This window comes from Denticeps clupeoides, chromosome 4 (assembly GCF_900700375.1).
Source record: "Denticeps clupeoides chromosome 4, fDenClu1.1, whole genome shotgun sequence".
NCBI lineage: Eukaryota > Metazoa > Chordata > Actinopteri > Clupeiformes > Denticipitidae > Denticeps > Denticeps clupeoides.
The window spans coordinates 10,101,737-10,129,467 of record NC_041710.1 but is presented as its reverse complement, the minus strand read 5'-3'; the positions used below and the strand labels follow the sequence as shown (position 1 = coordinate 10,129,467).

General features: G+C 42.2%; 1 protein-coding gene across 3 annotated transcripts; it reads right to left on the bottom strand.

The window, feature by feature from the left end:
* Window positions 1-22: 22 nt before the first annotated feature.
* Window positions 23-27,068, bottom strand: LOC114788926 (RNA-binding protein 33-like). Of its 3 annotated transcripts, none has more exons than XM_028977877.1 (15): window positions 27,025-27,068; window positions 26,218-26,293; window positions 25,784-25,832; window positions 24,811-24,884; window positions 24,032-24,338; window positions 23,205-23,273; window positions 21,757-21,907; window positions 20,929-21,044; window positions 19,130-19,292; window positions 17,634-17,692; window positions 10,574-10,711; window positions 7,715-8,539; window positions 365-547; window positions 231-247; window positions 23-123 (listed from the first exon to the last, which is right to left on the bottom strand). In XM_028977877.1, the coding sequence occupies exons 1-15, from the start codon at window positions 27,041-27,043 to the stop codon at window positions 63-65; spliced, it is 2,307 nt and encodes a 768-aa protein (XP_028833710.1). In that variant the 5' UTR covers window positions 27,044-27,068; the 3' UTR covers window positions 23-62. The 3 variants fall into 3 exon arrangements, with proteins under 3 accessions (XP_028833710.1, XP_028833711.1, XP_028833713.1); XM_028977878.1 differs by having other exon boundaries at window positions 365-544; XM_028977880.1 differs by lacking the exons at window positions 23-123; window positions 231-247; window positions 365-547 and having other exon boundaries at window positions 8,060-8,237; window positions 8,332-8,539.
* Window positions 27,069-27,731: the final 663 nt, after the last annotated feature.

Genomic DNA, 27,731 nt, shown 5'->3' with positions numbered 1-27,731 from the left:
TGGTGAACTTAACTAAACACTTCACCCCCTGCAAGTCTCTTCGTCTCTGTCGGTCTGGGCAGTCAGTAATCAACCTTCACTATGAGGTGACAACTTCTCTTCTTCAGTCCTGACTGAGCACTCCTGTTACAACCAAAACAAAAAAGCCATGCTACCTTATTCTATAGCCAGACTTATATAGGACCACATAAAAAATATATATAAATAAAAATATGAACCAATTAACTTACATTTCATCTGCTGTATTCTGTTGCAGGAAAAATAGATTTGAATTATTTTATTGTGGTTTCAAACTACTAGTAATTGGTATAGTAGAGCAAATATTTGTTAGAGCAGGTCAGGAGATGCAGTATTTCCAACCCACCTGAACAGGCTGATTCCTCTCGGGGAGCTCAGCAGCCGAAGCTGAAAGCCCTTCAACTGACACGTAGAAGGTGCGCTGGTCCCCCACCGCCTCTCCACATTGCTCCGGCCGGCCCTGCTGGCCTGGCACTGGGTGGCCACTGCCCATCTGGCCCTGGCCGCCGCGCCCCTGAACAAAGACCTGCTGAGAGTGGCAGAGCAGCGGAGAGATTCCACCATTTTAGTTTGCCCTTCTGGTGTCTGGTGATGTTTCAATATGAAGTGAACAGTTAGGCAGCCAAAATAAAGCAAAGGTTAAAGTAATGATTTAACTGATGTCTTTTCTTCAGTTACACACCCATCAGCCACAACAATAATACTACCTGCCTAACACTGTAGGTTCCCCTCATGCCACCAGATAAGATCTAAGTTGTCAAAGCACGGACTTCAGTAGACGTCTGAATGTGTCCTTCAGTGCCCGCTGCCAGCAGTGGATCCTTTAAGTCCTGTAAGTTATGAAGTGTGGCCTCTGTGGATCAGACACTCAACTGGTTTGAAATGAAAAACACAGCTGAAGAATTGTTCCCTGTGTGACGGTGTGCACTGTTCTGCTGAAAGTTGCCACTGCCTTCATTATATAAAGTTACAAGGAAGGAATGTACTTGACTTAAATCAATCTTCAATCAGCAAACTTCAGGACTGCGGTACGCCAAAGTAAACTCCACAGCATGAATCATGTTACGGTGAGTATGTTAGAGATAATTATTGTATTAATGTTATGTCCCACATCCTGCAGGGCAGGTTTGTTTGTCGGTCGGCCTTCTGTTTTGTCTGCAGGACTGTGCAAAATGCAACATTCCTGCATTGGAGGAGTTGTGGCCACGCCTACGGACATGGGAACGTTGAAAAGAGAAGCCCCGCGTACCAGTGGGGCAGCAGTGTTTATACTGAGACTGGCGGCCTTGTATTTCTTTTACTTTAAATTTTTATGCTTGTAAATAGTCATTCAAGGAATCAATATTCCTGAGCATTAAACCTCTATCTGTGTTTAACTTTTTACGGTGCAGTCCAACACCAGCCTGTCACACAGTTTTGTCTCAGTCTCCGACCCCTTGACACGGGGACGTGACAATTAGTCTGACTACAACCACATGTTTAAAAAGGTAAACATGATAGCCTCAATTAAATCATATTAAATCAAACTTCTCTATTAAGTTGTCTTGGATAACACTGTAGCAAGCAAATAACGTGCATCTCATTTGCACAATAAGAAAATGTAAAGCACATATGGCATATTGGCACCACTCGACATGCTTAATTTTCTATTGTATTGATTTGCCTGCGATGAAATAAAAATCACCAGCTTTTGTAGTCAAAGTGGACAATACGTCTCTAAATGGATTTTCCTCTCATGCTTGTATACGGGGACAAGGAGAGAGCAATCCCCATAAATGGTCAAGTCCAGGTATACTTGGAGCTTTACCAAACTGTGCATGGAAACACCGATCGTGTCTCCACAGACACAGCCATCCTCAAGATCAAAAACAAAATGTGATTTACCAGAACTAGCCTATAGTCCTGTTCAGATGCTTTTTTGGTTGTCAGGGGTCAGCTTTTTCATGCATCTACAAAGTTTCTGCAATTCGTGCTCTTCTAAGGGATCAGAAAAGACCACATAGCCTTCATAGCCAAAGATACTGGTGATCCATGGACTACTTCTGGCAGGTACATGCTCAAACTGTAGCAGTTGCTAAATGTCCTGCTTTTCATACATTACTACTCTTCACTAGCTGCCTCTATACACACACACACACACACACACACACACACAGCCCTTCACATGAGTCACTGTAACATAATGATCAATTTTATCCACTTCACCTGTCAGTGGTTCTAAATGCTGTGTTAGAACACAAATCTGCATAGAACATGTTCTATGCAGATAAAGCAATAAAAACAACAAGAATTTACATTACATTTACAGCATTTGGTAGATGCCCTTATCCAGAGCGACTTACAACCAGCAGCCCTTCTCGTGTTCCCACCCACTCTACAACTTCCCCTTAGAAATAGGGGTCAACATACCCAAAAATTTAATCACCTCAATATTCTTCTTTCAAATGGCACGTGCATCCTTGCCAATCAAAAGGTGCAATGTATAATATTTGGCCAATTAATACTTTTATCAGACAGGTGGCTGTATGTGCGCAATGCATAATGACTCCTAATGAACATCTCACTCTTCATAAACCTGAAAAAAGTTCCGTACCTAGCTGGTTAGCATTCTAATTTCAATGAACATTTCTACAACAATGAAATAACATTAAAGCCGCTGTTCACATAATTCGAGTAACCTTCAGAAATCTTGTTTTCAGAACAAGCACTACAGATTAAACATGTGTTGACGGCCTCCGATATGAGGCTGAGCTGAGCTGAAGTTGAGGGAGTGGTGAGTAAGGCGGAACTAGCACAGATGCAGTGTTTTTCAACGGGATTCGTCACACTCCCATGGCTGTTTTGCTCACTTGCTATCCAAATGTCAATGCAAGGACAAGGTTCTTTTTTTGAAGAAAACTTTTGCAGTCCACCCGATTCATTATGCCCATCTACAATCTCTACCCAGCAGAAATGCTTTTCGTTTTGACCTTCCCATAGCACGTCAGGCTGGTGCTGCCCTGCTGTGACCGCGGCCCCTCCATAAACACCAACAAATGAGCCTGATCACGTCTCGCAACGGTTGAAGCCCAGCTCTCCTCTCGCAGCAGCCGGGGGGCGGTGAGCTGAAGCCAGACACTTGAGAGCATAAAGACTAATTAGGAGCACTCTCCGATGCCAGCGTCTGACGTGGCCGAGCTGCGAGCTTGGGGATGAGAGACAGCACCTGGCATCTGTATCCTCAAGTCACTGAAACGAACAGCAGAATTTAGCTGCTGTTGTTTTTTAGAATCAGTATATGAGTATACCAAGCTGATCCACAAAACAGTGCGCTGGTGTCTTCCTCTTGTAAGTCGCTTTTTTCCTAATAATTCTACACACACCACCACATTATGACAATGTGAAAAAAAAGTTTACTTGAGGTTTTAGCAAATTTATTAAAAATAAAAAGCTGAAGAAAGCATATGTATTTAAGTATTGATGCTCATAGTTGAGATTAGGCGCATCTAGTTTCTCCTGATCATCCTGGACATGTTTCTGCAGCTTAATTGGAGTCCAGCTGTGGAAAAAAATTGGATTTGGAAAGGCACACACTTGTCTATATAAGGTGACACCTCATGAGTACAAACCAAGCATGAAATCAAAGGAATTTTGTAGACCTACAAGACAGGATGGTCTCAAGGCACAAACCTTGGTATGGTTACAGAAACATTTCAGCTGCTTTGAAGTTCCCAATGAGCACACTGGCCTCCAATCATCTGTGGGTGGAAGAAGTTCAAAACCACCAGGACTGTTCCTAGTACTGGCAGACACCAAAACTGAGTGAATGGGGAAGAAGGGCCTTAGTCAGACCAACAACCCAATGGTCACACTGGCAGAGCTCCTAAGGTCCTCTGTGGACAGAGGAGAACTTTCTAGAAGGACAACCATCTCTGCAGCAATCCACCAATCCCGCCTGTATGGTAGAGTGGCCAGACGGAAGGCACTCCTTAGAAAAAGTCATTTGCCAAAAAAGGCATTGCCTTTCAGACCATGAGAAACAAAATTCTCTGGTCTGATGAGACAAAAATTGAATTCTTTGGTGTGAATGCCAGGAGTCATGTTTGGAGACATGTTTGACCTCAGATACAACATACATCCAGGCCAATACTATCCCTAGAGTAAAGCATGGCGGTGGCAGCATCATGCTGTGGGGATGTTTTTCAGCTGCAGGAACTGGGAGACTAGTCAGGATAGAGTGTGTAAGAGATGACTGATGACAGAGACATCCTGAAAGAAAACTTGCTCCAGAGCACTCTTGAACTCAGATGGGGCGAAGATTAATCTTTCAGCAGGACAACAACCCTAAGCACACTGCCAAGATATCAAAGGAGTGGCTTCAGGACAACTCTGTGAATGTCCTTGAGTGGCCCAGTCAGAGCCCAGACTTGAACATCTCTGGAAAGATCTTAAAATATCAGTGCACAGATGCTTCCCTTCCAACCTGATGGAGCTTGAGAGGTGCTGCAAAGAGGAATGGGTGAAACTGGCCAATGATAGGTGTGCCAAGCTTCAGCCATCATATTCAAAAAGACTTGAGGCTGTAATTGCTGCCAATGGACAAAGTAAAAACTTTACATTTAATACATTTGCCAAAACCTCAAGTAAACTTTTTGCACATTGTCATTATGGGGTGTTAATTCTGTGTATAATTCTGAGGAAAAATTGCACTTAATCCACTTTGGAATACATTGTTAAAAGATTATCCTTCTTTCTTGTCATCTATTAATTTACATGAATTCTAAGGACTCCTTTGATGTCACTCTAGAAAACAAGCCCCACGTACGGTGCTTAGTGCCGGTTTGAAAATAGTGCCCCTAAATGTTAATTATCTATAGTCTACAAAGAAAGTATTCAAGAATCTCATTACGTTTTTCCACACTGTACAACAAAACCTGAATGTTTTAAGTGTGAGGACTTTTAACACTGAAGTGCAACTTAATCCTGCTGTTCTATTGTCACACAAATCATACGAATAGTCCCTCCCTCAGACATATTTCCGCAGTCCGTAATAGAGCACAGTGAAGTGATTACAACTTTCACTGCACTACTATAGTGGCGGCCTAGTGGGTAAGCAAAAGGACCAGTAATATGATATGTTGCGAGTTAAAATCCCAAGCTATACAGTCCCCACACACTGCTCCCCAGGCACCTTTCATGGCTGCCCAGTGCTCACTAAGGGTGACAGTTAAAAGCATTTTGTTGCACTGTGTGCTGTGCATCACTTAGACAAACTTATACATTTTACTTTTTTTTTTTTTTACATTTTACAGCATTTGTCACACTCTTATCCAGAGTGACTTACAATCAGTAGTTACAGGGACATAATGGTAGTAAGTGGGGTTTGAACCTGGGTCTTCTGGTTCATAGGCGAGTGTGTTACCCACTAGGCTACTAGGCTAGGCTACTACCAACCTGGTTATAGGGTTGTATCGTTCAGATGTACATACAGTTATTACAGCAGTTATTACAGGGCAGTGGTGGCCTAGCGGTTAAGGAAGCGGCCCCGTAATCAGAAGGTTGCCGGTTCGAATCCTGATCCGCCAAGGTGCCACTGAGGTGCCACTGAGCAAAGCACCGTCCCCACACACTGCTCCCCGGGCGCTGGTCATGGCTGCCCACTGCTCACTCAGGTGATGGGTTAAATGCAGAGGACAAATTTCACTGTGTGCACTGTGTGCTGTGCTGCTGTGTATCACATGTGACAATCACTTCACTTTATTTATTTATTATTTAGCATGGCAAAGAAATACTGGTTTCAATATTCTGGCAAAGACAATTTCCTACTGGTCTTAAGTAAATACAAAGCAGGTTGTAAACTTAAATGGTCACAATTGTCATGAACATACCAATAGAAGAATTATATTAAAAAATGAACCTTTTATTAAAAGTAATGCCATGTAATCCGTTGCAAACTGCTTTGTGTAAAAACAGAATCTATCCTCTCAAGGACACGTGAATCTGCTGGTCGGGTTTACAGATGAAGATGAAACTGCTGGCATCCCGGTCTGCTGTGCTCAGCACAGGGTAAATTGATTAATCCGTGTCCTTAGAAAACTCCCAGCCCTCCGCTGCACCCGTATCATGCTAAGCGCCATTATCCCAGAGTGACAACACTCAACAAATTCCCTGACCGCCGTCAGCCGAGCATTGTGTTGCCCGTTAGCGCGCCGGTGCCATTATTCCTGATGAAAAATTAATTTCCCTTATCTGCCTCTAAGCTCCTCAATCCAAATCCAATCCGACTTTGACTCTTTCTTTACAGGTATCAGACACACGCACGCACCACACACACCCAGAGGAGCGCACAACACATGCACATAAAAGATTAATTGCACGTCTTGGCTAGGTGGGGAGGAGTGGGGTGAGACATCCATTTCCACACACCTGAAAAGATACTTGATACCGGAGAGCGGGAAGGAGATAACATTGTCAAGGGCTGTCGAGACTGACAGCGGAACAATGTCCCAGGGTAGCATCTCACCGAGCTGTCTGTCTTTCAGCTCGAGCCTCCGCTCGCTGCGTCAAAGGCAGATCATTGATTCGGCTGTCGCGGATATTTTCCCCTGCAAAGGCATCCCCGTTCTGCCTCTATTAAGACTGACACAGTGTTATCTTCATCGCTGCTCAAAGCCAAGCTGCAGCGCCTGCCTTTTATTCTCTGGACGCCGAGGAGGAGGAGGAGGAGGAGGAGGGTGGGTGCTGGAGGGGGTCCACATGAGAGGATAACACTTCAAGTGCCAGTGGTACTGTGATTATTGCAATATGTAATATGATAAGAAATGTGTGGGGCTGCTGGGAGAGGATTGGACGCCACTCCAAGAGCAAAAAAAAAATTGCTGAGGTCCTACACAGGCCGAGGCCTGGTGACATTTCTGCTTCTGGGTGTCATCTGAGGCTGTGACCGTGTTGTTGAGGTCGACTAAGGTCAGATGTGGCAAACAGTAAACACAGAGCCGCCAGCGTCCCGGGGGAGCTGCGTTCCTACTGCTCTGTTTGGTTTTAATTATCTTCTTCACTCATCTGCTTCCAGGCACAGGGAGATTCAGGCACCTGAGACAAGCTGATTATTTGTCTGTGCGATCACAAGATCAATTCACAAGTGACAACAAGGCGATATGACAGTCACCGGCATTTTCGTACCCACTTAAAAAAAGAATAGGCCTGATTTTTGTGGCTCTATATAAGATGTAGTGCATGGCACGCTCGCTAACATCACATCAGCCCTTTAATTAAGTGTCATTATTTATGGCACCCAGAAGATAAACTTTAATACTGTTTTGTAGTTATCAGTTATCAATCAACTTCATCATTCTGGACAATTTGGTCCTCCTGCCAACAAGTCACACTGAGGAAGGATTAGTACACAGGGTCTCGTCTAGTCCCTTCCTCCCGCCTTTTCCCTCAGTTTTATTTGCTCGCAGTATAACTCCTTCATTGCGCCTTCACAATCTGACATCACAAATTTGATCAGCTCAAGTCACGTTCACACCAAAATCCAACATACAGTCAGATTATGAAATTCATGAGCACTCCCTACGTGCAATTTTCCTTCAATCTTAATGCGATTGCAATGGATGCGTAGACCAAAACCAACCAAATGGGTGTGTCTGCATTACAGCTAATTTACTGCTCACTTTGACATGTACTGAATTATGGTTGACAGAATGTGACTTACCCCCGCAGGAACCTGTCTGACCATCCTGACCTTTGATGGTACAACTGGATTTTCTTCCATTAAATGCCCTTGATGCAGCCCAGTCCTTTTTCTCTTGGAATCATTGGGCTGCATGGCACCATTTATTTCTTTCTTGTCCCCCTGCTGGTCCAGCATCTGGTCAGATTCAGACATCACAGTCTGAAGGAAACTCGGAGGCATTTCAGACCCGCTGTGGAGGCCTAAACACGGACATTTGACAACCTGGGATTCAGTCTTCTCAGACTTGATGTAGCCCTCTGGAACATGTGTGGCCTGTGGGTTGGCTGCAGACTTCACTGGGCCAGGTTGGGGTTTATACTGGGCATGATGGTGAGAGTGTGTGTTGGTTTGGTATGCTGTCCGAGATCCACATATCTGTATCTGGTGTTGGCCTGGGGAACTCCATTGATTGTGGTATTGACGGGTATTGCTCAGACCATGTGGTGGGAAGTTCAGGACCTGCTGTCCAGCTTGAGGCATCTTCTGGGATCCGCTTTGCAACCTGTGTTGAACAGAATGTGGGTTGTGCGAGTTGCTGTACTGGAAGATATTCTGGCCTTGCTGTTGGCCCAGTTGCGCTCGTTGGAATGGCTCACTATAAGGGTGTGGCAGGGGAGGGTTCCACCCTTGGTGGGGATGCCCATGTCCCCATTCTTTGTCATGCTGCTGATTGTTCCGTTCCCTCATGGCCCTTTTCCTCTCCATGGCTTGCTGTTGTCGCCCCAGCTCCTTCTGCCTCAGCACCTCCTCACGCTTCTTCCTCTGCTCCTCCAGCTTAATCATGTATAGCCTATCCTCCACCTCCTGCAACTCAATTTGGTTTCAAGACAAAAACATTTCAATATTAATAAAACTCAATTCAGAAGTAAAATGTTCTGCATGGATGGAGGGAAAACAGCAGCAACATAGTAGATGATACCACAAATGGAGAAAATCCCTGATATTGGAGTTTTCTGAAAAAAAAAATTCTGTTTCTGAAGAATATCCAACAGATTAGAATGATAAAAAACAACAAAACACCAGGAACCCACCCAACACAACATTTGTGAAACACAACACAAACGGATATGCCATGCTCAAGGTTAAGAGCATGGTTCGGATTAACAACAATAAAACAAAATTTTGTACAAAATACCACAGTCGTTATCACCTGATTAAAGGGGAATGGTCAATGAAAAGGGGTTAGAGTGGATTGAGAGTGAGGGGGTGGTGGGACTGATTGATTGGCAGCGCCGACTTGTGAAAAGACTCAGAGCAGGACTATTGATTTCCTCAGAGTGGTTTGTCAGCACTGATAATTGGTTCTAATGATCAGTGCTGTCTGCCTGACCTTGGACTGTGAGAATGGGAGAACAGGACTCTATTATCACTCATCTCGACATGCACAAGACTCTTCAGCTTTCTAAAAGATTGTCCTCATAGGGACACTCAACACCCATGTGTGATTTTTAAACTAAAGAACATTGAGGAATAAACCCATTATGAACTATAGACACTGATTCACTTTTAAAATCATAAAACAGCCGTGATCAACTTATGGTCATGTAATTTTGCAAGTATAACAAAAAACATTTAATGGCCAGTATATCAAATCACTGCCTGAGTAACCATAAGCCAAAACTGAAAACATTAAGAAACACAGAAAATATTATGGTAGTCAAAATATATTGATTGTCATTCTGAGCCTTATTTTCAAAAGACTATAATAGACATTCTATGTTAATTATTCCTATCACTGAGAACATCATTTTTAATTATGTTTGTATAGATGGGAGCTGAGAATCACACTGATAATTTAAAGTCACACACCAAACTTCCATGTTGATGGGCACACCCTTATCTGAAAAATAGAGCAAACAGCCAATATCTTTTTGCCCAAGAACTGCACCAAAAGAAAACAGAACTAACTGCTTAATAGGGGTGTTGAAATTAATTTCACAACCGATGCACTGCGATGCAAATGTGGATGATTCTGCACATGCAGAAGAACATAATTACTTATATCATAATGAGGTTCCTTAGTAGTTTTCTGGCACTGGCATAAAAATTCTAGTTAAAGAGTAATGTTGGTAGTGACTGTGGCTGCCTGACCTGAGTGCAGCGCCGCTCCATGTAGGAATAACTCTCAAGCCATAATGTGAGGTAATGTAGAAAAATTGATGGGATGCATTGTGATACATCGAGATATCAAATCGAATCGCTGAGATGAAAATCATAAAACAAATTGAATCATGAGACCAGTGAAGGTTCATACCTCTATTAAATAACATACTTAAATGAGAATAGGGTTCCTCAATATCTATTCTCCTTTTTCCCTCAATGCCAACTTCAAAACATCCTGACTCCTCCCTCATCTCTAAAACACGTCTGCTACCAATCAAACATGCTGATAGATTATTACTGGTTACAGAATTATGACTGGCCAACTAGTGAATCTGATATGCCTGAACAAATCCCATCCAATGCCTGGGGGAAAAGAAAATATTGTGTACATATTCACACGCCCAACATTTTTTAGATTTCTGTCCATTCTTCATCAGCAGACCAGGAAAACTGTAATAAATGTGGCTAAAAATGTCTGACCACCGTTATTGCAGAGTTAAGTGCTTCACTGACCTCCTCATCTTTCACACAGGCTTTGGCCGTAAGGCTCTGGACGAGTTTCGGAGACTCCTCCTTGACCCTTAGACCCTCATTCCCAACCAGCACACCAAGCTCCATAGAGGTCTTGGCAGCCGACCCAGACTTGGCACAAGGTGGAAGGCTGGCACCCACAGGCATCCCCCTGGTAACACCCATGGGCCTTGCAATCCGTCCAGCCCTGGCAACGGGCCTCACCTGCACAGCGGGTGTCCGAGTTGGACCGGCAATGTTGTTGGTGACGGGCATACAATGAAGCATTTGGGGCCAGACTGTGACTTGGTTCTTTTCAACCCTCTTGGTTCCATCACTTTTTATTGTGACACAGGGAAGGGTCTGAAATGAGGAAAACAGAACAAGAAAGGATGCAAAGATTAAACAATTATTTATTTATTTGTCGTATTGATTTGTTAGGTGACAGGCAGTCTTGGGATTTTTTTTTGGCAATACAGTGTCTATATTTTGTCAAATCTCTTGTAAATATGTGTATATTTGAAACAAATGTAACAACAATATAACAAATGGGTTGTAAAAGACTGCTGGTTGTGGTATGCGTCTAGGCACTGGAAGAAAATCATAAAATGCACATCATTACTTATGCCAACATTGGACATTTTGGACACAAAATCCAAGATATTTCATTAGGAGAGTCCCCAATGAGTATGAGTGTGTCTCAAAAATGCTAAAGTAAAGAATGGATTGGAATTTGTTCATTATTACACCTTTCTCATTTACTTTTCATTGTAGTCATTGACTAGGCCTGCTAGATGCTAGTATCCTCCATTTTAGCAGATTAAAAAAAGAAAAACTCTTGAAATGTGACAATGATGCTAAACGTGGATGGTAGGATATGGACAGCAGGGTCACTGACACACTGAAGACTACAGAAGCACAACCAGAAGAACTAGTTCTCCTCTGAAGCAACCCACTGTGGATCCTGCTACTCTTGCGTTTCCTGGTAGAGCTCCTTTCATTTTCTTTGCCCTTAACATGCTCAGTGGTGTAAGAACAATGTATGACACCCCGAAGGGCCTACGACTGAATGGCCTCTGGCACACTAAAAGCTTCAATGGCAGCGAGACCTCTGAAACTACAGAAAAAAAAAATACAGAGCGTCTTAATATTCCACTGGAGGTCCCGACTCTGGTGAGCACCTACCCTGCCAAACCCAACGAGGAATCTGAAAAGAATCCATGTCTGATCCTGTGATTCCTACTGAGGTTCACTTACTGGCCACATTCACTTCCTCCTTGATAGAAAAAGAAATCTCGCATGGCTCCCTGAAGGATCTACAGTAGCAGGGCTCCTAACAGGCTTAAGTCTTAGACAACAATAGTGCCACTGCAACAACAAAAGAATATTTGTTGAATTTGAGAATACAGAGATGATCCCACTCAAGAATCTTCTGCCTTGGCTCCTTCACTGAAATCTTCTTTGAAGTCCCTGGATGCAGCACAAAATCAGTCATAATAATCCAATGAAGGTCTTCTCGGGTGAGTAGGACTGAGAGACGGGAGAAGAGAAACAACCCCTGATGAAACCTGTAGTGGCACATCTTTAACCATTTGTGAGCAGTCCTAGAGCAAATGACCCTGTGGGTGGATCTGCCAGTCAAACATTAGCCAAAGTCCAAAGATGATTTATATTATTCCTCAACTGAACTCCAGGGGTCTCATTTACAACCATTGCGTATGCACAAACAAGCCCTAAAAGATGCGTTCACCTCTTCCTACGCAAACGTTGCGAAAATTTGTGCATACGTTTATGCAAACTCTGACCCATGCGGGCAAACATTTTGGGGGGAAAATGTGTGCGAAGAGGGTGAGCAAAAACATGAGTGGCATTAGTACATATATAATAATTCCTTGTGCTAGTGTTTAATACACTGTACATTTAATTTCACTTATTCAGTCACATATTTATAATTGTGAATATATAAGTAAAATATTTAATTCTGATTAAAAGTATAGATTAAGTTTAGATTTAATGTATGCACTGAAGTTGTTGAAATGTAAATGGATAAAATGTCACCATGATTATCACGAACATTAAATCAATGAAAAATAAAATCAAAATCTTAAAACGCAAATTCCACAATCACATTCATGCATCATGTAACATAACGAATGCGCTGGCATTGTTAGAAGATTATGCTGATGGCAGAATCAGAAGAGAACGGGTGTTCAGGGCCCATAAAGATTTTTTTGGCCCATGGTTATGCCTGGCTCATAAGCCGATTTAGATTACCTAGATGTGTGCTTTTGGGCTATGTGCTGATCTGGGTCCAATGTCAGAGAGCCCAACCCGACAGAACCACAGATCGAAAGTTCCACAAGAGCGTGAGCATCATTACAGTGATTTTTCCACCCATGTCTTTCTCAGACACCACCCTACACACACCTGTTTCTCCCAGTATTGAAGCCATCCGGGTTTCCAGAGGTTTCAGACCTGCCCTCACCGCCTCCGGCAGCAGACATGGTCTCTCGATGGGCTGCAATTCTTTTTTATGATCAATTTTAAATCGGACCACTTTTTTTAATTCACTGCCCTCATTTCATTCACAGCATTCATTACTTGTTGCAGCTCACTGCCTTTTTTTTTTTTTTTAATTTCAGAATTTTTTTATTTAGATTTTCCCTCAGTTTCCATGATACCATATTTTCAGGTTTACATCAGAGGTTTAAATATTCATGAGGTGATTTGCATTTATCCTGTATGGTTAAAAGGAGGTGTGCAGGGGCCAGATATGTGGCAAATCCATGTGCAGACATGGAGTGTGTGTGTGCTCATGTTTTCATAAATCTGACATTTACGTTACTTTATTTTCATTTTTTGATTGCATAGAACTCATACTAAAAGTGTATGTGCAAAGTTTTAATGTGACCACAGGTGACAACCTTACATGCTGTTTAAATGGTTAGGATTCACATCTCTGGTCACACACACGCTCATTCTGAACATGTCATCCAGCTTAACTATTTATTTCCCTTGACCCATAATTCTTTATGGTGAAAATAAAGAAAGGATTCTCAATCCCATATAGGTTTTTAATGAGAAAGCTATGTTAACAACATTAAATCATGTTTCTAATATTAGTTGTCTACCTTGTTACTCAGTTTTGTGCTGTGATTCTGGGGTCATTAAAATATTTCAGATAATTATCTTGCCTTGTTTTAAGGTTGGATTTTCCCGTGACTGTCCCCCCTGTACCATATGCATGGTTTACCCCTTGCTTTAATTAAGAAGGAAACAAGGTGCAGTATTCACCTCAAACACTAGAGGGCAATCATGCCTCTGACTACTGCTGCCCTCTGCAGTTGTCCAAACACCTTGGCTTTGATGAGGTGATAGAGGCCACTCACAATTCAAAAAGGGATATTTAAACAAGGCAAAGAATGGAAGAATGGAATGGAATACTTTCCATTTACGGAACAGCTTTCTGGAAGTAGAGTTGGTGAAGCCTGTTGGGATGCATGCACTAAATACTCTATTGTGTTCATGCTAACCAGATTCACTATTCCAGCCAAACTGGACCTGCCTGTGCCCAATATTGAGGTGAGAGTCCTGGGCAGTAGATTTTGCAAACTAGAAGAGAGCTGCTCTGAATTTGACATTCCCTGCGGCCAAGAATACAGTGGTGGTGGTGGGTAGCCCTGGAGACATGATAGGCTCCTCCTCACCCATATCCCACTCTCAGTCCTAATCCCAGCCCCACAGACACATTGGAGGAGTCTCCAGGGGAGCTGGCCAGAGAATTACGGCCCTGCAGGGGACACCGAAACCAGGGATCTTTAGTAAAAAAGGGGAGAATCAAAGTAAACAAATGGCATTAAAAAACAAATCTCCAGTTCAGCCAGTGTACTTCACATCCAGAAAATTTTGTATATAGTCATCCCCAAATATAAAGTGTTCTGAGAGAGAGGTGTCCTGTCCCCTCAGGGATGCAGGATAGTGATCCAGCCCTGACGCAGCGGCTCTGTTAGGGACCAATAAAAATGCTCCCACACATTAGCATATGTTCAACATTCACAAACATTGGCTGGTGTATATTAACACAAGTTAACATTCATGGGCCATATAAGTGCACAGAAACATGCTTGGGCATGAATGCATGCTACGGGAGAACACTGGAACATGTAGAGGAACCGAGGTAATAGTACAAGGACACACTAATGGCATGAGACCAGTTCTCCACACTCCAAATATATCTAAATCTTAGGGTTCAAACACAGAAGCGAAAAGCAAAAATTAATTTAAATATAATAAAAAAAGAAATGAAATTTTGTTTTATTCTGCATGGCATTTTATTTAGAAAAATGACCAGATCATCTCCTTGACGCTACTCATCTGAGCCTCTTTACCAAACTTGTTTCTGTAATAGTTTCAAATTGTAGAGGGCTTTAAGTCACACATTGCAATATACGACTAACTAAATAAGTACTATTAAATATAAAATAATAAATGCTCATTGTTACTGTTTTGCCATTATTAATAATATGTTAAATATTAAGCACAACCTTCATTACTTAAACAACCATAATTTCTATCTTCTGCATCTTATCTTATAAACTAAACAAATGATTATTAATCTGATAATTCTCTAAATCCTTCAGAGGAATGAGGAATGGTTTCCCCTTTATCCTCTTAAAACATACGTTTGGTTAACAAATTAACCTTTTTTCCTGTGAGCTGCTTGTACATAAATCAGGCTACTTAAGTTTCCTACCTGCTGTTAATTATTCAATTCCCTCCATCTACATTCTCAACAAGAATTGATTGCTTTTCTCTCTCCTCTCTCCTGGTGATTGCACAGAGAATGGAGAAGGGGTACCAGCCAAGCCTCCCAAAACAGGAAGTCAATCAGTGCCTGCATGCAGGCGGCCAGGGAAGGGGAATAGCAGGCCATTGTTCATCTAATCAGCTCAGCACCGGAAAGGTCACTGCCAGCCCCCGGTAGAGTTTAATTATAAGAACACCACAATGTAGCGCCCGCTTGGGCTGATTTGATAGCGGACCCTTGGTCCACAACCTGATGTGGCTGGGCAGCGTGGATGGAGTACTCAGAGACAGAATAAGGAAGGGACTTGAGAAGAAACCGAGCATAAGAATCAGAAGCATATTGGCTGGTATTTTACATTGTAACCTGCTCAGCCATTACAGACATTTTATGACAGACAGGTTTTAATTATTTTATTTTCCACATTTGTCAATCATTTGTCAAGAACACTTACTGAAATAACACAATTTATAATATAATATTTTAATAATGTTTATAAATATTTTAATAATACTGGCTGGTGGTATTATTTGCTCATCACTATTCAGCAACATATAAAGAAGAATCATAAGATAGAGCAGTCCAAACATGTGAATGGGACCTACACATTTTGTGGTCTCCAAAAGCTATTATTCCAGATGTTGTAAATAAACAGGAGACCGCCTAAAACAACTGAAGACATACTGATATAGTCATATTTTCCTGACTACTAAAATTGCCCTATTGTCACAGAGGTTGTGCCTGCCAGGTCCCATCATGCCCAGTCTTGCCGGGTTTTAATGGCATGATGAGACACATCAAGTGCTACATTCAAGAAGAGTGGGCCAAAGCGCTGCACTGCCACGCTTCACATCTTTCACCCATTCAGTACGCTTGTTACTGGTCTCAGCAGAGCAACTCTGACAGGAGATGGGCACTGTACCATTGACACTGCTATAACAATGTAATGGAGGACTCCCCAATCAACAAATACAAAAGAAGTACAATTACAACAATGCCCAAATCCTAAAACACTAACTGAAATTCTACAGGAACACAATTTGTCTTTTAAGACAAATATTTCAAAATGAGTCAGCCACAGAACATGCCTGCCACTTCATTAGTTTTAGTTGAAGGATTTTTGATTTATCTATTTTTGTGATGGGTATGAAATATTTCAGCTCATTTTCCTCACCTTGGCCCCCTATGACACCACAAACAAAATATTGAAAGCTAGTGAACCGTCCACCAATCCACAGCACAAAGCCCTGTTATCGGACTCCAGCACAATCAGGCCTGTCATTCAGCACAAACAAACAGGAGCCGATGCATTCAGCTTCGCAATTAATGCCTTTAATGAGATCGTTCACTGGAGGCGATCCATCCACTTCAATTTGGCAGAGCCCTCATTGCCATTTTTTAAAATGAAGTCTCCAATGATGGGCTGGATTAATATTTAAACATTTTTTCCCCTTCACGGAAAATATTCTGTACGTACACACACACACATACTGCAGCTGGGTCCCTGCATGTACGATTAGTGTGTGATTGTATGATAATGGTATGATAATTGTGATTAATCAAATGCCCACTGGCAAATGGAACTTTCTGGGGGGCATTTTGTCACCTGCATTCTAAATGGCATCTTACCCAGGGTTCACATGGAGAGGCAATATGATTGGACGAGCTGGTGCTGCCTTTCAGAAACGCACTGTTCTATATAGAGACAGTAAGGCAGCAAATAATGTGCCACTAACACAGTGGAGGCAAAAAACTGGCATGAATTAATACCCCCACTAAACGATGGAAGGGAGGAGAGGGGAGAAGAGGAAAGGAGCGGATTTTGGAGTGAAAGAGGTAGCGACGCGCAGCCGGGCAGGGGGCTTTGACACCTCGACCCCCAGAGCAACCCAATTTTCTGCCCTCCTTTCAGAAAGCCCCCCCCTTCACAGCAGATGTCAATCAGGACACAGGGCAGCAAAAAGAGAGGGTCAAGTCAAAGCACATTCAGGAGATTTAAAATGCTCCTGGTCAGTAATTACCGCTAGTCACAAATTACTGGATCATCTAGTCACTTTCAAAAAATTCACCATACAGCCCAGAATGTAAAATACAGAAAAATACATTTTTCAAAAGGGGAAAATGTGACTACGTTGTTGTTAAAACAAATCACCAACTATAAAGGTGTGTGTCAATATCATATCCTTTAATTGCAAATTGCCCCCTCGCTTCAGTGTTGCATCACATGCACAGCTCCCCATCCCCTCCCCAAATGGAAATAAACATGTGTGTGTAAAGCTCATATCAAACATTTCCAGTTGCGTCTGGACACCTATCAGTGTTTACAATTTCTCCAACAGTGTTTAGCCACAACAGGGATGGTTAATGGGTATAGAAATCATCTGCCCCTCTTCTTTTGTGAGTATGCAGACACACACATGCACACGCGCGCGCACACACACACAAGCACAAACACACACAGAGCGAGCAGCTGCTACTCACTGGGAGACTCTGGGGATCCACAGCAGGCCTGGCTTGGCCTTGTGCAGACATCAAGGGCACTGCAATGAGAGGAGAGAGCCTATTACACACACACACACACACACACAAGCAAAAGGAGAAAGCAACCAAAACAAAACACAAATGTGCATGACAACCGTAACCCCTCAAAAAAAGAAGGAAAAAAAAGTTTAGTCCTAATTCTGCCACAATAGAAAATTTAACTAGGTTGTGCTTCAATTCTGCATTGACACAGCAATTCTTCAAACACAGTAATTCTTCCAGTAGAATAACTTGTCTGACTCCAACAATTAAGTGATTAAGGTCAATCTAAAAAAATGCAGTAATTGTAGTTTGTTACTATAGAAACTGATTAGCCATTAAAACCACATATATATAAAAAAAAAACAAAAAAAAAAACATAGATTTTCTGGTACATGGTAATGGCTACAGACAAGCGGGGGAGCATGGAAACCGGGAAAGAGCAAAAATAGGGCCGTGGTGGCCTAGTGGGTAAGTGGATTGGTAACTGAAGGGTTGCGGGTTCAAATCCTGAACTGTCAAGGTGCCACTGAAGAACATTCCCACCACACTGCTCCCCAGGCTGCTCACTAAGGGTGATTGGTTAAATGCAGAGGACACATTTAGTTGTAGGCAATTGGAATTGGTTGACTGGTCTTAAGGGGCATTCACTGGTTAGTTCTGGCCGAATGTGACAGTGAAGTGATTGCCATTGTGATACACAGCGCAGCACACAGTGAGACAACAAAATGTGTCCTCTGCTTTTAACAGTCACCCTTGGTGAGCAGTGGTCAGCCATGACAGACGCCCGGGGAGCATTGCTAGGCCACCACTGCTTCCCAATTTCCCCTGCTCCCAATCCAATCGAGAAACTGTGGGATCAGTTGTTGACATCTTGGTACAAGATACCGAAAGACATTTTCATAGGTCTTGTGGTCTAGAGTTTTCAGATCAGGTCAGAGGTGGTGTCACAAAGAGGATATACTTGGATATAAAACAAATACTTGGTTTTAATGCTGTAGCTGATTGATGTATTTCACCATAACCAATCATACCAATTAAAACCTAAAATCCTAAAGTAGAGTTTAATAAAGAACAAGATTGTCAGTAAGCAGGATCTGCTTCAGATTTTCACAAAATGTTGGGAAAAACAGATTATATGAAAGGAATGTAAAGACTATGTACAATCCCAGGGTTGGTCTGCACAATCTGCACATTTTCCATTTGATTTTTATTTCGTCTGAACTTTATCAGCGTCCTGACAACAGTATTAATGCATACACAAATTCCATGATGATTGGGCTTGTTCATGCTGTTTATGCAGGTAAAAATATGTCTGCATTATCCACACAAAAAGTCACTGGTGTACAAACGCCACCACCGGTTTCTTAGAATGCTCTCTCTGGATAAATGCATGATACACAAGTCAGAATGAAACATACATTCAAAAATAAAACAGATTGATTGAAACAGCACACCTGTCTGTGCTAAGGAGCCTGGGAGCTCTGGAAAGGGCATGGAGCTCTGTGCTGGGTGAGGTGGATGGTAGAATGCTGGGAGAAATGGGGTAACAGTGTGGGAACAAGTCAGGGCTCCTGCTCTGGGTGTGGAGACCAAGAGCCGGTGTGAAGGACCCGTAGACTGCAGGAAATGAGGAAAAACTGTAAAAATTAATAAAAAAAAAAGATGTGCAATTTTCTATTCAAAATAGAAATCATTCTGTTACTAAACGACACAGATGGATCTGCACCCATAACAATGCAATGAAAAGAAATTTATTTTAAGAGATTCTGTCACTCCCTATACTCATCTCAGCCAATTCAAATGCAGAGCAGAATTAAATGAGTTATATAATAACACTTAATAAAAATTGTTTGCACAGGCAATCCAAAAGTAAAGATGGCGACTCACTGCTTTCTTAAGCAGAGTGGTGAAGTGTGTGAGTAGGGAAAGGGTGTGGAGGGGGGATAGAAAAAGACAAGCAGGGAAAAAAGCTGGGAAGGGAGTGCGGGGGGGGTGCAGGTTTGAGCTTCACCTCCTTCTCCTGCCTGTCTGAGTGCATTAGAGCTGAGATTCAACACAAGACCTGCGCAGAGAAACAGTCCTGACAGGGGAAGAGGGAGAGGAAAGACGAAAGAAGGGGGAGAGGAGGACTGGGACTGAGTGGAAAGGGAAATGAAAAGGAGACGGGTAGGAGACGAGACCCACAAATGACCTGTCGTTGGGGTCAAATTAGTTCTAAAAAAAAAAAAAAAAAAAAACACAATGTTTTTTTTTATCATTGGGAATATGTTTAAGTAACTCTTCTACACAAACAGGATTTAATTTATTTCTGTATTCAGTGCATTATTACTTGTTATTAAACCTGATTCAAGTGAATTAAAGTAGCACAGTAAAATAATAAATCTCTATTCCATTTAATTCCATATAAAAAGACTTCATTCAAACTCCCTCACACCTTTCAGTAGGATGTATGGGAGATAAAATGAGGAGTTTGATATGCAGAATCTAGACCGTTGCACACAGCACATCTGATTTATCAGCACTGGCTTTATGGCTGAAAAAAATCTGAGCTTTGCATTCCTAAAACAGACAGCGACAGCATCTCAAACTGATTTCTGCATCCCAGAAAGAGGGTGTTTAAGTCAACAGGTTTGTCCTCTGCAGTATCGCAGCGGAGGCTGGAGATGAAGATGTTAGCTTGTTTCCACAGCTGGCACAGGCTGGCAGAAGAGACAGGGAGTTCCTCATTAACCCTTCTTTCTTCCTTGCTCTCTGCCAACCATCATGATTGGGGTGGAAACGTGGGCCAGAGTGGGCAGCATTTTATATTTTATTTATATGAATTATATTTATAATATTCTAATATAAAGTGATTGACATGAGTGAGAACCCATCAAAAGCTCAAAAGGAGAGATTAAAGGTGGGTAGTAGCCTAGTGGGTACCATTGTGACCCTGAGCAAGACACTTAACCCTAAGTTGCTCTGGGGGGGGAATGCCCCTGTAATTACAAATTGTAATTATGAATTAAAATTAATGGATAATTACCTGTAATAATTACATTTTAATTAGTATCTGAAAAATGTGGCGCAATATGAAAAAGGCTAAACACATATTTCACCTCTCAAATTGATATCAATGTAATTTCTATCAAGATACATCAACAGGAGGAGAAAAGCAATCCTGTACCATTTTCACAAGTGCATGAAAGAAGACACAAACTTGAAAAGAGAGCGATGCAACAGACCAATCACAGAGCAACAAGGTTCCCTTCACCTGCATTGCCTCCAGGGAAGACTTCTGAGAAAGCCTCATATCTCTGTTCAGCCTCAAAAAAACTGAGCTTTTTCCCCTTCCTCCTGTCTGTTGAAAGGAAGGCTCCACGCCGGCCTCTGTAGGAAGTTGTGGAAAGCACCGTTTTGTAAATAAGACAGGAATAATCCGTTAGTAAAAGAAACAGTGTTATTGAGACATTAATTTTAAATTTAGAGCCCATCATGTTACATCTGAGTGAGTGACAAGATGAAAGGCTGAAGAAACCCTCTTCTACGTCTTCATTTGAGAAGGGTTGTGATCTTGCTGTCATCTGCAGATGACAGTAAAGACTAATAATGACTTCCAGAGCCCTTCACTTTCACTTTCAAAGCTGGGTGTGAGATTAGACACACTTTAAACAGACCCAATTATTAATTTGGCCAAACCATCCCAGTCCAGTAGGCGAATCGGCAATTACGTCCTTCAGACCAAATGTCAGGATTCATTTTAGCCATCCTGCTAACAGAATGGTTTCAAATGACATCTCCAATCAGCGACAAACAGGGGCCTCTCCAACCACTGGCACCGGACTGTCACATGAGGTCACAAATCCTGACAAAATAAAATTGCATTTAACTGGAGTGGAAGTTTAACTGAGATGGTTTGTAGCAGCATCCTGCCTGTAAAAGCTGTTAAAAACATGATGTGCCCCCAAAAAAAAAATTGAAACAAGGGTCATAATCTGAGGATCGGAGGAAGATATCACATTTTCAGAAATATGACTTATAAAAATGAATAAATTCATCTAGTTGTCACGTCAGGGCAGCCGCTGAATTATTACTGGTTTACCTAACATGTCAGGAATGTTTCTTGTCTGTCCTGGTGCACCTGACAAACGTGCCACTGTCACACCCTCCCTCCTCTCAGTTTTAAAGCGTGAATGACAGCGCTGCTTATCATCTTCCTCATCGGACTCCCCGTCATCGGCAGATTCCTCCTGCTGGGGGAGAAAAAGAGATTCCTCTTCCCACAAACACTGAACTGAATCAACCAGAAAACCAACACCTTTCTTTACTCAAATTATTATTTTAAATGTCCAAGAACTCTAAACTGAATTAATTTATTAGCTCCAATTCAATATATAAACACAGAAAGGCTTCCTATCAAAATGACAGCTTAATTTAAACATCTAGAATATTTTAGGTCTAAAAATATCAAAAAATAGAAAAAACCAACACACTTAACATGTGAAAAGAACATCTCCCTGATACCAATCCAAGAGCTTCATAGGTGGGAAAGGTCAACCAGATCTTTTACTCCACACAACACTCGTCTTTAATAGGCCACAACTGCGAGGCTATATGGCTGCAAACTCCAGGCTCTCACTGCACAATAACAGGGCCCTCAGTAAAAAAAAAAAAAAAAAAAAAAAAAAAAAAAAAAAACCCTCACCCCCTCCTCTCCCGATCCACCCTCCCCTCGCCTTTTGTCCAGACTCCTGACACAAACAATGCTGCCCAGTGCCACAGATGGGGATAACACACTGGGCACTGAGCCTGCCACATGACCGGTGTGCAAAACTAACAGTGGAGCAGACGCCATCTGTAGCGCACACACTCGTCATTCACACTCCTGCTCTCGGCGCTCCAACTTCGGCAGTCAGATGAAGAGGAGCATTATGGGTGACAGACGAGGATAATTAACAGGGCCATGCTATGCCAGGATGATTTTAAAGAGCTGCCTGATTAACCAATCATTTCAGCTTTTCTAAAGGCAGGGCGACTTGTAATGTCAGTGACAGGTAATATAAAGGTGTATTCATCTTATTTAGAAAAATAAAAAATATATAATTAAACAGGAATTAATGATAATTAGGATCATAAAACCTCAACTAATATTTATTTCAATTTCCAAATTTGTATGGTGGTTGTGAAAAAATTTCATACTTAATTCTATGTGCAAATATATCCTAATGCAGTCCTACTTAAGTAGTTTAGACAGGCAATATTCATATTTGAAATCAAATGATTTAAAATGTCAAAAGACTACACTGAGAATATTAAAAAGAATAATTACACTGCATTTAAAACACACAGAAGCTATGAATATTGACAATAATTTCAGAAGGTCCAACTCACAGTACCAATAATGGGACCACAAGTTCTTTGAACTCTTTGAGACTTTTGATTGGATAACTGGATAAGTTATAATTTATGATGTTCATATTGCATGGGTGAAAATTGGCTCAAAAACTGCAGAGTGTATGCCCAGCTTAACCCAGGAACAAGGTACTGTACCTTTATGGTGTTCTTAACAGAAGAACAGGGCACCACATCAATGTCAGGCTCTTCTTTTATCTCTATAACCTGCAGAATTAGTTGAATACATGTTAATTCATTAAAACTGCCAATTAAAGGGCATTTGTGACATTGACTGATGTTCTGTGATTTTTTGCATCTTGTATAAGCCCAAACATATCCTGCAGTGCACATACTCACTGTTTAAAAGAAACATTACAAATTTTAATGATGAAACATCATATGCAACTGCAGCTGGATGGTTTAAGGAAAGGTCACAGCTTCTCCAAAGTAAATTAAGTAAATATCTATATCTATCTAGCACTCAAGAGCTTTGCCCTTCACATACGATAACTCTACCCTACTAGACACATCGTATCTGGGGGAGTGGGGTAAAGAAAGAGCATCAATTACCTCCACTCCATATAAGCCCCCCAGATATCTTTTAAAAATGTCGATACGAAGGACTTTATCAGATCTCGACTAACCCTAGATAGTGAGCCCCTGCATTATCCTAAGCTTATAATTGGCAGCGCGTTTCTCTAGCGACACAAAAGCGTTTCATTTTCCACCGGGGGAAAACGAGACTCAAGGTCAGAGCCCTGGTGCTGCCACAGAGACAACAGGGTGACGTTGCACCCCGCCAAACAAGCTGTCAGTGCAAACTTTTGTGGGTGGGTGGGGATAAATAAACTGCCAGGGTGTGATAATAGATCTGATTTCAGCTACCCGTCATTGCTTCTCTCTCCCGCTTTCCTTTCATTCCCTCATCCTCCGGGACAGAAACAGACTTGGAATCTAGCCACAGGACATAATCTTAACATTACCTGAAATTCCTTATCTGCAGGTTCACTGGGTTCGATGTCTGGGTTCACTTCTTGCTTTATTTTCAACACCTTTGAAGAACATCTTCCATTTTGGGCCAATGTGACACCACTGCTTCCAGGGGAGTCTTGGTGTTTGAGATGACCGAGGCATCTGTCGCCCTTCAGGGCCTCTTCAGTCTTGCTGGTGATAGCAGAAGAGACTTCTACCCTGGCCATGACACCTGAGCTTTTGAAGGATTTCTTGTGAATGTCATGCAACGAGCTCAGGTCAACTATTGCATTGACACTACCTGATGCATCATGGGTCCTGAAAATGATATGACAAGATGGTTCAGTGAATCATTTCTCATGAAAATCAATTATGACTGGATACTTGGTTAAATTTGACATAATGAATTAACTTCTGCTATAAGCAGAACCCGCAGATTTCTAAATGAACACATGAACGTTTACTTTTAAAGTCTTGCACAGAGCATGGAAGCTCAACATCACATTTCAATCAATGCACACCCAGTCACAAGAACAATATTGACTCTTGGCCATCAACACTCCAACACACTCCATCAGCGGCTCCCTTATCCCCACGTTTTTAGTCGAAACACGTAATCCCTGCTTGGCAATTTGTCAAGCAGTTAAGAAGCTGAGATAAGGGCATTGAGAGAAAACACACACACACACACACACACACACACACACACAGAGGTGCACCTCAGCCCTAATCGCTCCGTGTCTATTTGTGGTTGCATAGAACTGAGAGGAGTTGGGGAAGTCTAGTTCACCTTTTGGGTTGGTCGTCCTCATCGCTCCACAAAAGGTCATCATTCAGATCGTCATCTGATAAATCATGAACATTCTGCAAAAAAAAAACAACAATTTTAATAAAAAGCCTATAAAGCCTTTATTTATTTCAGAACATAATAAACAACTTGCAAGAAACTGCCTATTAATTCATGTCGCAGAAACAAAATACCTTTAACGATAATGAGATATAGCATGACCGACCCTGACAATTTACAGATTAGACTGCTGGTCATAAAGCGACACTGTAAAGAGGCATTCAGTCCAACCGCAGCCAATTTGGACTTGATGCAACTAAATCAGTGGCTAAGGAAAAAAGGGAATTTGCAGCTTCTGCTGTGTCTTTTCATCAGCTCAACTCTACCACGGCTCTGTGGTTTTTACTGGGCCGTCAGGCTCCTCGCTCTCCCTGTGCCTCGGGACATGGTTAGTGGATAATATGCAGTTACTGGTGAGAAAAGCAGGGCACATTCCCCTGTGAAGCGGCCACCTGTCACACTCTAGGGCACAAACGTGACAACTTCACCCCACACAAACGCGTGCCGAAGCATACACCGTAATGTGGCACTGCACTGTAGATGGGCCGCACAGTTCAATCACATTCATTCAAAACGGCCATTTAGACAGAAATATATTTATGAAAGGTTGCAATAAGTCATTTTCTCTACAATTATTGGCCTGAAAAGAAGCGATTGTTCCTGTCCTCTTGGAGGAATTCTGATAAAATTAATTGCTTACAAGAGAGTCTAGTATATATCTACAGAAAATATACTTTTACAATTGTACTTTTAACACGTTTGGTTGCCATAATAATAGCAGTTATTGTATTGTCATAATGAAGCTTAAATCTATCACTGAGGGGCAATTTTTAAAGATCTGAGGACATGAAGTGTGTGGTGTATGGCACACAAGCTGGATTACGAGTTATTATGACTGCGTTTCAGACATTCGTACCTTTTTGACGGCAGAACTGTCATCTTCAAGTAGACAGATGTCCAAATCACTTAGAAGAGACAACAGACTAACGTTAAAATTGTACCCATTGCAGAACAAAAATTTGAAAGAAAAATGAACAGTTTTTAATACTTCAATAATAGTTGAATTCAAATTCATCCCAAATATTTGTAAGACCCAACAGGGTTAACAAGATTTTTTCCCTCGACTGTCAACACTTGTCATTCAGACTTCATCGCCGGCTTTCAGCATCAAGCAGCACAAAACAATTATGTCTGAATCAACACACGCCGTGAAATTTGGCTAAGTACAAGACAGCAATTATGTTCTGCAAACATAACTAATTGCTCGTTTATTTTAACGGAGAGGCCCACGGTCACAAGTTAATTCTGTCAGGACGAAACGAGGAACGATGCTATTGGCCGTGAGGGTACCTGTCCAAGTCATCCTCTCCTCCTCTCCGAAGGCGAGTCCTCTCGCTCCCCGGCTTCTCACGCCCGCCACTCTCGTCTGTTTTTATATGGGAGAGTTAAAAAGAAGAAGAAAAAAAAAAAGAAAGAAATATTAGAGTAATGCGATTCACACCTTGTTCATCTTACAGGCCCAAGCAGTAGCTGGCTGACCGAATACCATTATTTGCATTTACATTTACCCTTATCCAGAGCGACTTACAGTAGTTACAGGGACAGTCCCCCTGGAGCAAGCTCAGGGACACAATTGTAGTAAGTGGTATTTGAACCTGGGTCTTCTGGTTCATAGGCGAGTGTGTTACCCACTAGGCCACTACCATCTACCACCTCTGGATCTCTGGTACACAACATATAAAGGACGGCAGCTCCCTTTTGTTTAAGCAAAGTCCAGCTGTCCCCTGCAATGCAACGACTTTTAATACTTTTTTTTAAGTTTTAAAAGACACGAGTGTGCGTGGACGTCCAAGGCTAACACTGAGGTCAAACACGGGGTGGTAGTAGCCTAGTGGGTAACACACTCGCCTATGAACCAGAAGACGCAGGTTCAAATCCCACTTACTACCATTGTGTCCCTGAGCAAGACACTTGAAGTTGTTCCAGGGGGGACTGTCCCTGTAAATACTGATTGTAAGTCGCTCTGTATAATGGCGTCTGGTAAAGGATGTAAATGTAGGCTATTCACGTACAGCTTGAAATTTTGCCCCAGGTGGCTCGTCCGAAAAGTCCCCCCCCCAAAGACCCCATCCCCGGCTGGAGAGCGGCGGGCCTTACCTTTAACACGCGCGGCCATGATTGCCGCCCAGCGTGACGGGTGGCGGTCGTCCGTTTCCGACCCGAAAAGCGGCCAATTCCGCGCTCGTGCACGTGCACGTCTCACGCACGCGCGTTGATGTGATGCTCGCGCTTCCTCAGGAGGTGGCCTGGCCAACGAATTGTGGCAATGGTTCCTAAATGATCGCAAAACTTTCACCCTGCCACAGCTGGTGTGCTTTTATTTATTTTTTATTATGATAAATGGCCAAATGCCAAACTGCTTTCCAAATTGTTCGGAGGCGATGGCCATACTGGCCCGGTCTTCCTGGCCCAAAAAAGTGCACAACGTGCAGCAAACAAGATTGACAATCTCAAAATAAAGATAATTACGACCAAAAACAGTGGTTTACAAACGTGTGTATACAGCTAAACTAATAAGTAGGGTGGTAGCGTCCTAGTAGGTAACACACTCGCCTATGAACCAGAAGAACCAGGTTCAAATCCCACTTACTACCATTGAGTCCCTGAGCAAGACAATTAACATTGAGTGTCTCCGGGGGAGACTGTCCCTGTAACTACTGATTATAAATCGCTCTGGATAAGGGCGTCTGATAAATGCTGTAAATGTAATAACTTTGTGTTACGGCTGTAAGGTTTTGTGTAGGGTTTGTTTGTTTCTTTTTGTCGGGTCTCCAGAATTATTCCCCTCACAGACATTTCTCTAC

Bases quoted from the DNA above. Each gene is read 5' to 3' on its own strand.
- LOC114788926 (XM_028977877.1), bottom strand. The intron at 23,274-24,031 runs GTAATGTTAAGA...CTAATTCTGCAG, and splicing joins CTGCAGATAAGGAATTTCAG to GTTATAGAGATAAAAGAAGA. The intron at 10,712-17,633 runs GTGAGTAGCAGC...TCCTCATTTCAG, and splicing joins TGGATCCCCAGAGTCTCCCA to ACCCTTCCCTGTGTCACAAT.